Below are 13651 nucleotides of genomic sequence, written 5' to 3' on the forward strand. Positions count from 1 at the left end.
TTTAGGACCACCCTTTGAGTTGGTTCAGTCCAGTGCCTGAATTGAGCTAAAAGTGCCAATACCCTAATGGAGCTCAACAGTGTGGTTCCGGAAGTAAAAATCCCATTGATTTTCTCCATAAGGATTTAGATTATCAGCCATAATGTCTAAACCATCGGAGGTAGACTGACCACGAGCTACGTGGTTGTGAAACGAAAATTTCTGCTCCAGTAGAAGCTAGAAGTCTGTATGAAATCAGCCTTGTTTTAAGAAAAACATGTTTTATTCGCGATCTTATGGAGAAAAACTGCACTACCCACAATCCTAAGTGTAACAGCAATGTCTCTGATTGGTCTAACGCGCTGTTACCATAGAAACGTTTACCGTGAAGGAACAGAACCAAAGAGTTGGCTCTTTTAAGTGTAACATAGCTATTGATGTTTTGCTTTTGACTTGTTGATTTTATTATTGAGGAATATATTCTAGACTAGTGCAGGTGGCTGTTTCTTGACTTAATCCAAGAGGTTAGGGCGTGTAGAAATGTAGGAAATTGTTTTAAATTACAATCTTCTTGCTGGATGAGGACCCACAGACCCCCGCCAATTATGTATCTTTCCAAGTTTGCTCCCCCATTTTAAAACAACTAGGCACCCATGGACTTGAACACATACAGTAGGTGTAAGGGCTTTGCATGTTTATGTTTTCACCTGGAGTGAATCAGGGCAGAGCAGAACGTTCTTCCCTATTACAGTAAAGTGAGGTCAGTCTCATACCCTCTCCAGCGTGTGACAGGAACTAAGCACCAGCTACAATTTCTTCATACTCTCAAAGGAATAATATTCTGACAGTATCATTTTTTTCAGAAGATCACTCACCTGGTGCACACAGCCATGTCGAGGAATTAGAAACAAGCAAAGCCCCATCATGTATCTGAGTTGTGTTTCACAAAATGTAAAAGTCTGCTTCTCTTTTTCCATATTTTGCTGAAGTAATTAAAAGAACTGCTTTGCAGTGTAATCAGAGGGAATCCCTTTGTTTGTCATCTAATTAAATTTGCATACAATGTTTTCTTTGTTAATTATGTAGAGAAAGTGTTTGGGAAATTACATCAATAGTAGAAAACAATGACAACTTAAAATGAACATAGTTGGGACTAGCAGTCCACTCTGACTGACTGACGCAGTCACCTCTTCTCTACTGTCTACTATCTCCTGTCTTTGTTGTCTTATTTTAGGACCAGTCTAATTGAAAAACAAGCAAAATCCAACTTGTTTTGAGGCTTTCATTCAAGCTTGCTTATGTCTCTAAACTTGACTTTTTCAGTGTGTTCACATCCCATTGTTTTTGTAAAACAAAGTTTGGGTTATTTTGTTTAATTTTTCTTTCATTAATAGCTAAAATTCCAGGGCCATTTTAACAAAAAAGAATGAGTCCTCCTAATTTGAAAATTATCATTTATCATTTGGCAAATTTAAGTTGCTAGACATTTAAGAGTGTGAGCATAGGCTCGGGTCAGGCCAAAGTATAGCGCTATGGTAAAAGAGTGCAGTCAGGTGTAGGCTGACTAATCAAGCGTTGAGAGAAGAATGAGAATTGAGTCTAGGCCATTTATCACTTCTAAGAGGACCATGGATCATTTCTTACAATCCCTTTGTGGGCACAAAAAGGCATCAGTCAGTGGAGAAGCTGTGACAGAATTGCTGTGGCCTGCCACCTGACCAACACCTCTTACTGCTGCGAACTTCATTAACAGATATGGATCTCGAGGCACAAGGACTTGTTCCCAATAAACCCTTAACCTCATAGAACGCCGACCGTCGAGCCTTATCCCAGCCCCTTTCCTGTTGTCTCTCTGCAGATCCTGTCTGGAGTGAGACACGCTATATAATGGCAGCTTAGCCATTCCTTTTACCGTGTCCATCCCCTGCCAATATGGATAGCATTAGCCTCTGACATACTGCTTACTTCAAAAAGATGCATCGCATCTTTGGCTAGAGCTTTACCAGTAACACATTGGCTGAAAGTCAATAGGAGGGTAAAACAGAAACAGGTGGGCATTAGTTAGCATGCTCTGAAAGACTATGCAAATCTGTGACAGTTGCTGTGCCAAACACATAACACGAGAAAGATAACGAAAGGGGAAGAGACTAAGAGACTGCCTTAAAAGACAACCTAGTCGTACCGCAATATTCAGGTGGTTTCAGTCAATGATTTTAAGTCAATTAGCGAGTGATAAAAGGGAGGGGACAGAGGAAGGGAGACGGCAGCAGTTATGACAAGACATCTTCACAGCTCATTTGCAACACGGCAACATATAGCAAAATTCAAAGCATATGACTGACTCAGCAGCTGCAGATAAAACGGCAGTCACCCCAGAAAACAGATTCATATTAACCCTGCTGATATTGTCAGGGAAGGACTATTGTTGGGTCCCTGTTTTTTTTTAGCAGTTAACACAATGGCCATTCCACTCCAGCCCTCAGTCTCTTTACTCTCGACACTGGTGAAGCAAACCTGAATTGACTGAATGGTTGATGGTATTATGTTATATCCAGGCATGTTTCCCCTTTCGATGTTAACACTGAAGAGGTGGAGGAGAAATAAATAAAAAAGAAAGGCACTAGTTGTCAGTTTTCTTGTATGTGGGTGGTTATTAGGTACATTAAAGGCTTTACAAACAGCCAATAGCCCTTTTATGAAGGCGCGGCCAGAGCCACGCTGTGCTGGGGAAATAATAAGAGGCTGCTCTTTTGCAACCCACACATACTGTAACAACCAAAAACACTCTCTTCTGTCAAAGCAAAGAGAAGCCTTCACATTCTGTTGGTGATTGAATATTCAGCAGTGTATGCGCTCACATTTCGAAGAAAATGAAGAAACTCTCGACATAGTCACAGGAGCTCCATCTGCTTGTTGAGGCCCACCTGTACTCACACACTGAGTACAGGTACACAAGTACACTAACACCTCTCCATTCATCCATTCAGAGCTGAAGAAACCTCTAAAATGAAAACATCATTAGAGGAATTTCCTTTATGCCTGCAATATGTTATGTGCCTTAATTTGTTTATATGCATAATACATCTTATTTAAACAATACATTTATTTCAAAAATTAACAAACTCCTAAGAAAAAAAAACAGACTCCCACTCAACTTGTATTCCAGACTGTTACATAATTGTCGTCCCTGTTTTGTTTTACTGCACCAGAGGAGTACCTACTGTAATGCAGTCATCTTATTGTGAATGAAAGAGAAAATATGCATATATAGATGCCAGTCAGTGCCACACAGCAAATTATTAACTGACTCTTGATGGTACAGGAAGTTCAGCCTGGAGGTTTTAAATGAAGAAATTGTGTTTGTGTCAACTCACCATGCACCATAATTATCACAGGGGTCATACTGTAATTTCCTCTTTATCCCCAAATAGTCTCAGCAGCAAATTAAACCTTTTAAATGATCAATAACCTGTATGAATATCATTCATCTAAATCAGTACAAAAGAAGGAGTAGTGAGTGGTTGTATGAAGGGCAACAGTATAAGGTCATAGGTAAGGCATTTCAGTCACCACAGAGACTCGGCACACTAATTCATGGTAGCTGGCCTTTTAACTGCATGACGTCAAGATAATTCAGATAGTTCAGAAATGCACTGACACATACAGAAACTGGAAAAAAATAGATTAAAAAAATCAGTCTGATTTTCCTTTGTTATGTGATATATTTAGATTGTATTCAAGTATGTATTTAGTACAGCCTTTAATGTACCTCATATCATGGTATATATATATATATATATATATATATATATATATATATATATACTTGTAAATGTAAGATTTTGATAGGAACTACAACCTGCAGGTGAGCATGTAAGAAAAAGAAACCCACAAACTGTAGAACTGTGGGATACATGTATTTTTTCCCCCTTCACAGTCACTGAGAAATCAATGTTAAGAACTAAGCTGAGGCATCAAAGACCAACAGCCTATCTGACCTGCATAGAGCCCCACTGTGGGGTATAATGCAGCATTGTACACCAGTTACTTAAAGACCCATTCATGCAGACACTAAGTAAATGCATAGGACCGTAAGATGGGGGGCGGTTTGGGGTAGGATACGATTTACAATACTGCCTCCAGCCTTTACGATTAAACAACTTACACACAAATGGAAATATATTCAGAGAGAAGAAAAAAACATCAGATGAAAGTGTTTCTGATTAGAGAAATACAAACCAAAGGTTTTTATTTTTCATAGCCTCCTTTGTCTCTCCATAAAAATAGTGTTGCTCAAAATAAACTGTTAAAAGAAAAAGAAAGTCATGTTTCAATGTAGTCCATGGAAAAGCCCCAGTTTCAGACATTCATTTTTGTATCACTTCAATCCTCTGTTTTTTTCTCCAAAAGCAGAACGGTCAGCAAAGCTCTGTATCACTGCACCACGTCTGTTCCTTTGAAAAAATTAGCATCGGAATGAGCCCTTGCAGAGACAAGTCAGGCAACTGCTGTAATGCATTATTAAATTAGCCCTAAACACTACACAAGCCATTAAGAAGCATGTCAAAACCTAAGGGAAAAGAAATAACACAAAACGCAACCAATAACAGAACAAAGTATTTGCAACAACTGTTATTAGCCTGCACTTCATCTTTACCAGTTAAACCAGTGGGGAATCTTGTGCACACTAAATAAACATGTTTGGATACGCTACAACTAAGAAGCACTGGCACTGTCAAATAAACGCAGCTTAGCTCCAGCGAACAGCGAGGGTTAAACCTTAGCTGCAGAAATTCACTGCAGTCCAAAAGCATTTGGCTGATAGCTACTGAACAGCACATTCTATCTGTGCCATTACGCTGCTATCCTTGGACAAATGTTTCTATCTATCTAGATTTTGCTTGTGTGTCTTTTTGTGTTCCTAAGTCAGGAGATACCATTTTATTGCATATAATATTTGGCACAATAAAAACTGGAGCTTACCTTTGGGGCTGTATTTAGAAACTGGTGCCTGTATAAAGATTGTTTTTAATTGCATCCTAAATATGGTCAAAAAACAAACAAAATGCCTCTTTTCCTACAGTAGACAGTACCATCTTCTATTATCAATCACAAAAACAATTCGGTATCTTTGTCTTTTTTAAATAGAAGTCACCAGTTATTAGAAAATAGTTTCAAATCACTTTCTTTTCTAATATAATCTGCATGTCTCACCACTGCCCGACGGTAGTTTCATTTATATATATTTGTATTTTTTTTCTTATATTTATATACTTATGTATAGGCATGTACAAGAAACAAAAAACTGTCTCTGTTTTGCACTTCTGTACAAAAGAAAGTTACCGTTTTGTTCTTTGTGCATTCTATTGCATGAACTGGTGAGCAGATACGTGGAGAGGAGAGGTTGGAGCAGAGTCGGAGATAGATCCAGAGAGAGCATTGCTCAGATTTGGGTCTCTTGAACCTTCTCCTTGCCGTGAGTAGTCTTAATGACGTAGGGATCAGCAATGGTGCTGATGTGGCTGTGATGCTGTCTGACTGAGCGATGAAGAGAGTTGTTTTGGGTCCAGTGGGCTCCGTAGCCCCCTTGGTGGGATGAGGAGGACACGAACCCAGGCTTAAAGGTGTTGCTGTTGTGTTCCACTAATGTAGGCAGTACCAACCCTGTGTCATCAGAGCCACTAGATCCGGAAGTGGGTGGTGGGACAGGAGGAACTTCTTCCTCCATCTGTATGATTTCTATGGTCCTGGCTGCTGCCACCGTGCTCCTCTGTTGATGCCGCTTACGCAACTTATAGAATCCTATCAACATGGCAGCTGCCAGCAAGGTAACAGCAACAAAACAGCCTATGATGATTTTGGTGGTTTTCATCACCTCATCCAGGCTGGCGGCTGGCACATTAGGGACTCTGGCAGTGGGGATTGACACCTGCCTTGGGGTTTGAGTGTTTTGGAACAGCACAGTAGGTGTGGAGATAAAGACGGGCTGAAAGACAGAGGGCGAGGCAGGGATAGTAGGCTTGGGTTTAGGGGTCTCCTCCACTGTGGGCTCCAAAACTTCCACTGTTACGGTGGTAAAATAGGACAGATTAGATGTGTTAAGTTCAGCATTGCTGACGTTAAGGTAGGCTGAGGCGTTGGAATTTCCAGCCATGTTGCTCACCATGCAGGTGTAGACTCCTGTGTCCGAAGGGAGAACATTGGAGAAGTTGAGTGTCCCATCGTTAAGGACAGATATCCGTGGGTGAGCCGAGCCATGGGTCAACACAGTCCCATTGGGGAGAAGCCATCGAACTGAGCTCATGGCAGCTGTGCGACACTTCAGTTCTGCCACCCTCGCGGCCGAGATGTTCAGATCTCTCGGAGCATCAAGTATGAATGGTGCTGAACACTGAAAGGTGGTCTGATCAACTTCCACCAGGTACCGTCCTCTCATGTGGGCCGGGGTGTGGCAGCGCCCACAGCAGGTGGAATTTGTGGGAATGTATTCTCTGAGCCACCAGGAGAGCCACACTACATCACAGTCACATCGCCAAGGGTTGTGGTGCAGGTGTAGCTCCACCAGGTACTGTAGAGGTGTGAAGAGGTTATGGGGGAGGGACGACAGGTTATTATGGGCTAAATTCAGCTCCACCAAGGCTGTGATGTCATCAAATGCATTCCTCTCAATGGTAGTGATGGCAGAGTTCATAATCCACAGTTTGCGTAGATTTTTAAGCCCACGGAAGGCCCCAGGCTTCAGTTCGGGAAAAAGATTCTCTGATATTTCTAGCTCCTCCAATCCTGTCAGTTGTGAAAGATGAGGAAACTCCCTCAGGTTGCACATCCCCAAGTTGAGATACTTGAGGTTTTGAAGGCCCTCAAATGCCCCATCAGAGATGTACTCCAACTTTCTTAGTTCTCCCAAGTCCAGTCTCATTAGGGAGGGGACGCGGTTGAAGGCATAGGAGGGGATGCTCTCAATGGGATTGTTTCTAAGCCACAACTCTCTCAACTTTGACAGGTACTCAAAAGCTCCACTGGGTATGACTGTCAGTCTGTTGTCGAACAGCTCCAGTGTATTGAGGCTGGTCAGGCCGTTGAAGGCTCCCACTTCAATCTGTCTGATAGCATTTCTGCCCAGCTGCAGTACCTCCAGGTGATGCAGGTGCCTGAAGGTATCTGCCAGTATAGTCTCTATGCTGTTTTCCATCAGGTTCAAGTACCTGGTGTTGGCTGGGATGTTTGGAGGAACCCTAACCAGGCCTCGGCGGGTACACACCACCTTGCTGAGCTGGTTAGTGCAGGAGCACACACCTGGACAGTTCTGTGGATTAGCTGAGCCCAATGCAGGGCCTGTGGACTGGCACATACTGAGAGCAGGCACCATGAGGGAGAGCACGGCGAGCAGGGCTGCATTCCAGGTAGGCTGCACACTAACCTGGCCCAAAGGACTCATGGTGTGGAGGGCTCATTATTCTGCATGGTGGGGGGAGACGGCACACACCAGAGGACAGACCACCCTAGCCTGGCTGGAGCAACTCAAGGCTCCCAAGTTCCATCGACAGTGCAGGGAGATGCTACATCAAAATGTATTTGTGTAAGAGAGAGAAGGGAAAAAAAGAGGGACCGAGAGGGAGACAGAGCGAGAGAGATTAATGCAAGAGAAGTAGCAGAGGAAAGGCAGTGCAGCAATGTAAGAAAAAGGTTGAATAACAGCACCAGTGACGTACCTCATTAGTTTGGAAGTGGTCCTTTTTGCCTCTTTCCAAATGTTAAAAGCAACAGTCATGCACCTTGTTCATTTATAATTCCCTTCCATGGAAAGACATCAGATTAATGTTTTCTTGTTTTCCCTCTTTAAAAAAGTGAGGTGGCCCTCTATTAGCCAAGGGTACAAAATGGCTCCTGGTATTAAAGACTGAAAGCAGCGTGAAAAGCACTCACAGGCAGAGGTAAGGCCATGAAGGCTTGGCAGGTGCCTGGATCCCTTCTGCCCCCACTAACTGCCCCCCGCCAGGCTGCAGAGTCCAACATGCAGCTCCACTGTGGATAAATCATAATGATCCATAACGCAGTGCAACACGACAGAGGAGGAGAGAAGAAGTGACAAACTGAAATAAATAAAAATCCCCAGCTCTGTCGGCTCCTGATACATGTGTTGGCTCGTCTGCTGGTCGCCTGTTTGGTGGAGAGACCTCCCTCACTGTGACTTTGCCAAGGGCTAGTCGGTCGCTGATTAGCCCTGTTGTGACAGAGACTGAGAGACAGAAAAAGGCTAAAGAACTCCCGGCACAGTCATCCCCCTCTCCTCTCCTCTTCTATGTTCCTTTTGCTTCCTCCCAACGTTGGGCTGGCCCTGGTCAGAGCAGCTGCAGGCTGCCGTGTGCACAGTTAGCAGTAATCCGTCTATTCCTCCTGGGGGGAGGGGGGGTGAGGGGGGGTTAGGGGTGGTGGGAGAGATGGTGGCGCTGGGTGGGGGGTGGAGAAGGGGATGCGCTGCACTGTTGGAGCTTCGCAAAAGGCTGTCGGAAGAGAGAGAGAGCACTCTTGTCCTCTTCTGAAATGAGAGAAAAGAGAGAGGATGACGCTGGGAGGATGTGTGTGGAAGTGGTCTCCCTATCTGTATCCAAAAACAGAGAAAGGTATTGAGGATTCTTCTCTCCACTTGCCGTTTGTCCCCTGGGCTGTCTCCTGCAGTGTTCTTCTGCTTGCTTATTTGTTAGTTTTTCTCCAGGGCTGAGGTAGTAAGTTGTGGCAGTTAGCCATGTGTGTGGCTGTCAGACTTGCGGCTGGCTGGTGGACTACTGCAGTAGCCAGAGTAGAACAGAGAGAGAGAGAGAGAGAGAGAGAGAGAGAGAGAGAGACAGGGAAAGAGAGGCAGAAAGAAAGAAATTGAGAGAGGAGAGAGAACCACTGACAGATCAAGAGCAAGAGAAAGATAGTGCGCAAAGGAGAGAGTGTGAGAGATGGAGAGGAGGAACGCGAGCACTCAAACAGGCAGCCCACCGTCACAGAAGCAGCAGGAGCAGCATTCTAATCCACATCTCCTCTTCTTGTTTATTCTCCAATCTCTCTCTTTTCTCTATTCTCCCCCCCTCCGTGTCGGTGTTGCAGGCAGCTAAGATGCTCGCTCTGCCCCCTCCCTTTGTCCTTCAGTGGGAACGTGAATGTACTGCTGACGCACTCCTCTCAGCTGCTCAGCCAGCCTCAGAGCAGTGCATTGGTTTGATGCAGTGTTCCTGTGTATTAAAACATTCAACCTCCCCTCCTCTCGTATACCTCCTTTTCCCGCCCCTTCACTGTAAGTATCTTCTCCTCTCTTACTCTCTTTTTTTCTGTCTGATTTTCACGTGTTCTGTCCCTCACCGTCTTTCTTTACTCTTACTCTAAAGATCACTTTACCTGTGCCAGTCCACCCCTCTGTCTCCCCCAACCTATTGTTAAATTGGAAAGCTTCCCATTCCAATGTATCATACAAAGACAAGAGGTCAGACTTTCTACTCCAGTTCCAGAGTGGTTGTGTGTTCTGTCTCTCTGTCTCACGAGCGCAGCAGTGCGCCAGTGTTTTCCAGTGGAGATGAAGCTTGCTGCTATTCCTCACCTCTTGTAAGGCACAGTTTGGTGAGTGTTTCCCTAATGCATTATTACCATAAGGGACAAGCAGACAGAGTTGTTTGTTGTATCTGTTTTACTTATTTTGTCTTTTTATTAAGTGTATGTGAGTGTTTTGGAGGTGTGTGTGTGTGTTTGTGTGTGTGTGTGTGTGTGTGTGTGTGTGTGTGTGTGTGTGTGTGTGTGTGTGTGTGAGGGGGGGGTCGTGAGTCTGTGACATCATAGAGGACTGAAATGCTGACTCTGCTTCTCTGTGTCTGCTGGGCAGTCTTCTCTTCAGGGAGGAGAAAGATGAAAGAGCTTGCACACAGTTATCTCTTAGAAAGATGAGAGAGAAAGACGGAAAGATAGAGGAAAAGAGACTTACCGAGAGAGTGGGGGAGAGAGATGGAGCCGGCTAGGAGGAGATATATCCACGTCCTTGGTGAAATAGGGGAAAGGAGCCTATAGAAGGAAGAGAGGAATGAGATAAATATGGATAGTAAAGAAGTATGATGGAAGCAGATGAGGAAACACACTGCATAGTAGCCTTCTCAGTGAAATGGCACAGAAAGGCAGAGAAAGAGAAGGATAAGGAGTCGGGGTAAGGAGTAGGAGAGACAAGAGGAGTGTTAATAATGTTGGATTAAGTATCATTTGAATGCAGGAGAAGGAATCTCCATCTCTGCATTTGGTTAATGACCACATTTTCTTCCTCTCCTTCTCTCTCATGTCACATATATTTTTGCTATTGGGGTTGTGGTCTATAGAAAGAAAAGAAAAAATAACATGCATACAATAATAAATGTGCCACATTTTATTCTCATTTTAATTCCAATTTAAGAAATAAAAAGGACATGACTGAAATTTTGCATCCCACTAAAGATGATATAGAAAAAGTCATGCTTCATGTCCACATTGGACCATAAAGACGATGGAGTGATACTGAAGCTAATTTCAATGAATGCAACTTACAGTTTATAGAAGTAGAAGAAGTAGTGTACTTACGTGATCCTGTGTTTGTGTTAACATATATAAAATTGCATAATATCAACCTGAATATGTGATAATGCTCAGTATTATCTTCTGGATGTGTGGATATATTCCCTTTGCATTTTACTTGCAACATTCAAATTGAGGGGTCATGACTTTGAATTAAGGAAGAATGCCGACTGACCTTCATTGCCCTACGCAACAGGTTCTCACTCTCATGGTCAGGTGCCTTTGTCGATGTTATTGACACTAAAAGTCTCCTTTAGCGTAACAGGGCGGTTAAAGAAGGAAGCAACCTTAGGAAACGTGACAAGCAGGACACAAACCCCGGTCTCCTGGGTGAAAGTCTTGTGTTTGACCCATCCGATAACCCCAACCAACCTCCCTACGCAGAATTTCGGCCTTACATACTACTCACTAAACCCTGTGTAGCTACCTGCTCTCCCCGGTACATTATACAAACACGCTGAAGGACGCCTTTTTCGTCACTTCAGACGCTGACAGCCACTGTCCAAACGTTCGTATTTTACGAGTTCGGAGTGAGAACGGGTTGCCCTACAGTATTTAGGAGAAATACCATTGTGTGAGCAACAAAGGGAATGAGTGAAAACGTACGTATATCTCACTGTTTCTTTTGTGCATCAAAGGAGGACTTTGAGAGGACTGAAATAACAGATGAAATACAAAGCCGCAAAAATTTGTGTTTTGAGAGATAACATGCCAAATAGACAAGAAAAGCTTTTCAAAAATGTGCCAATTACAGCTCATGTACCTATTCTATTCCTAAAGTTGCTTTAGAGTGTAGAGTGGCTAGGAGGAAGAAAGAATAAGTGAGGGAGAGCATGGTGGGGGTGAAGGGGAGATAACTATTAGCTAAGGTGGTGCAGGAAGGGTTGGTCAGATAATTGATGGCCATGGGTGTAGCTGCTGTGTTAATGCTATTACAGGGGGCATGAGCATGGAAAGGTCAGTTAGCACACTGAATATATGATGTTTCCTCCCTCTGTCTTTATGGCTGTCTCTCCCTCTTTTCACCTCTATCTTTCTTTCTGTTTCAATGGATTCATATTCAGGAATATCAGCCACAGCTTCTGTAGTCCAGTTCTCCCTTTGAATGTGTGGAATGAGGTTCGGGGGGCGGATTTATTGCCATGTGAAAATTAATAAATAGTGTGTGGTAAATCATAAGGGGTTTTATGGAATTACTCCATAGAATGATATAGCATCTTGTGTTACAGTGTGTCAATTCCACAACATTAATACATCTTAAATGTGTCTTCCAATGTCATATATTATGAGCTGGGTTATCCGTTTAGCTAATTTCTGTTTTGGGGTTTTTCAAATTAAATTGTAAATGAAAACAGTGTCAACATCTGTGTTCAGAGACTTTCGTTTCCCACTGATAATTTTGTGCACCGTAGCACTTACTTCCACTTTATTTTATCAAGAATACAAACATATGACATTATTATTCTGTTAATGGACAACCTATATTGCTTGACAAGCATATGGAGCAGTCAGCTGCTTTTTTCATACAAACTGCATTGTGTATGTGGTTTAATAATTTGTATTAACTTAAGCATGAGTCAGTACCATCATCTATAGTTTTAATGCAAGACATGTTGTAGTTGAAATAAGCTTCCAAAGTACAAAAATATTACAAACATTCTAAGTCTAAATATCTTCGAGGCAAAAAATAAACTGTAAGAAACTACAGAGGAGCTGAACAGATATGAACATGCCCAAGGCAAATGCTTTATTTACTGTAATCTGACATAACTGTAATTCCAATCACCAAACTGAGCGACATAGCACAGAAAATAATACCAATATATTTCAAACATCCAAACCACTTAATGAGTGCCTTTGTTACCTTCAGTACACGGTTTAATAGATGTAATCAGATCAAATGTGGAACTATGCCCTGAACTGTCCAATCACTTCTGGGCATACATATCTGAAGCAGATTCTCATTGTAAAGCTGTTATGATCTGGTCTGAATATGTGAATTCAGGGGATCAAGCCCTTAATACGTGACACTGAATGAGGCCCAAACCCTGTGTCCCTTTGCAACAGCTGTCAAACTTCAAACTCAAAAATGCCAAGACATTCAAGGCTCTGTACTGCGGAGGGGTTGAGAGTGTGTTTACAATCTTTGGAGGGTGTGGGTCAATACCACAGTGGGATGGAGGGGGGTGTGCCAAAAGCAGCGTGGTGTTGGAAAGAGTGAGACAACAATGGGTCATGTCAATACTGAGCGAGTGACATCCTGACCTAATTCTGCGTCAGGGTTAGAGGGGAAATTGAATGTTGCAGGAAGTTAAAACACTGGTGTGTGTGTGTGTGTGTGTGTGTGTGTGCGTGCGTGCACGCTTGTGTGTGTCGGAGACCCAATTAGCCTCTGTGGGCTGTTAATATCACTCAGGATTCAAGCTATCCTACCGGTCGTCTGTAGTAACTTCATAAGTGTACTGCTCTTACAGTAGATGACCCATAACTTACACATTCTACTTTGCCTTTTCTGACACTGCTCACTCTTACCGCTGAAACAATGTAATCACTGGTAGCAACTGTTCCTCCTGAAGTGAGTGAGGGTTAAAAGCTGGAGACGGGCGTTGCTAGCTGACCCTGCGGTCACATATTCATAAGGTCTAGACTAATAATGCTACTGCCAGCTGCTAAGCTAGCACTGCCACAGTCACATTACGATCCCCCACTGTTGTGAATGCTAATAGCATGGTATTCAGCTGCAGGGCAGGCAAAACAACATATATTGCTTAGTTACTGTTAGTGACTGTTTCACCAATTCAGCTTCATCTCGTTCTGTAGTTAGAACTGACGGATCTAATTAGCTGCTAGCATTAGCCATTACCTTGCCTTAGCTACTGTTCGATGTCTCCAGGCCCCTGTGGGTTCTTTGCTACTCAGCCTGTGCTTAGTGTGGCAGGTCAGCAAAGTGCTGGAGCAGCATTTGGCCTTAGAATATAGGAGTGGATGGTAAGAGAGAGCCAGGAGACCGGTGGAAGCAGATCGATGTGGCCTGTATTCATTAACCCTCGCTCACGGCTCCCTTCCCTCCCCAATCACAACCCCGCCATTTTAGGAC

The 13651-nt window shown here is 43.3% G+C and overlaps 1 protein-coding gene across 1 annotated transcript; it reads right to left on the reverse strand.

Annotated features, from left to right (window-relative positions):
- Window positions 1–5422: 5422 nt before the first annotated feature.
- lrrc4.2 (leucine rich repeat containing 4.2) lies at window positions 5423–7417 on the reverse strand. Its single transcript, XM_028586490.1, has one exon. The coding sequence runs from the start codon at window positions 7415–7417 to the stop codon at window positions 5423–5425; it is 1995 nt and encodes a 664-aa protein (XP_028442291.1).
- Between the last annotated feature and the right edge of the window lie 6234 nt (window positions 7418–13651).

The sequence above is a fragment of the Perca flavescens genome, chromosome 8 (assembly GCF_004354835.1).
Source record: "Perca flavescens isolate YP-PL-M2 chromosome 8, PFLA_1.0, whole genome shotgun sequence".
In the NCBI taxonomy this organism is placed as follows: Eukaryota; Metazoa; Chordata; class Actinopteri; order Perciformes; family Percidae; genus Perca; species Perca flavescens.

What these genes read in the sequence shown, in the direction of transcription:
- lrrc4.2 (XM_028586490.1), bottom strand. Translation starts at nt 7,417, where the DNA reads ATGAGTCCTTTGGGCCAGGTTAGTGTGCAGCCTACCTGGAATGCAGCC.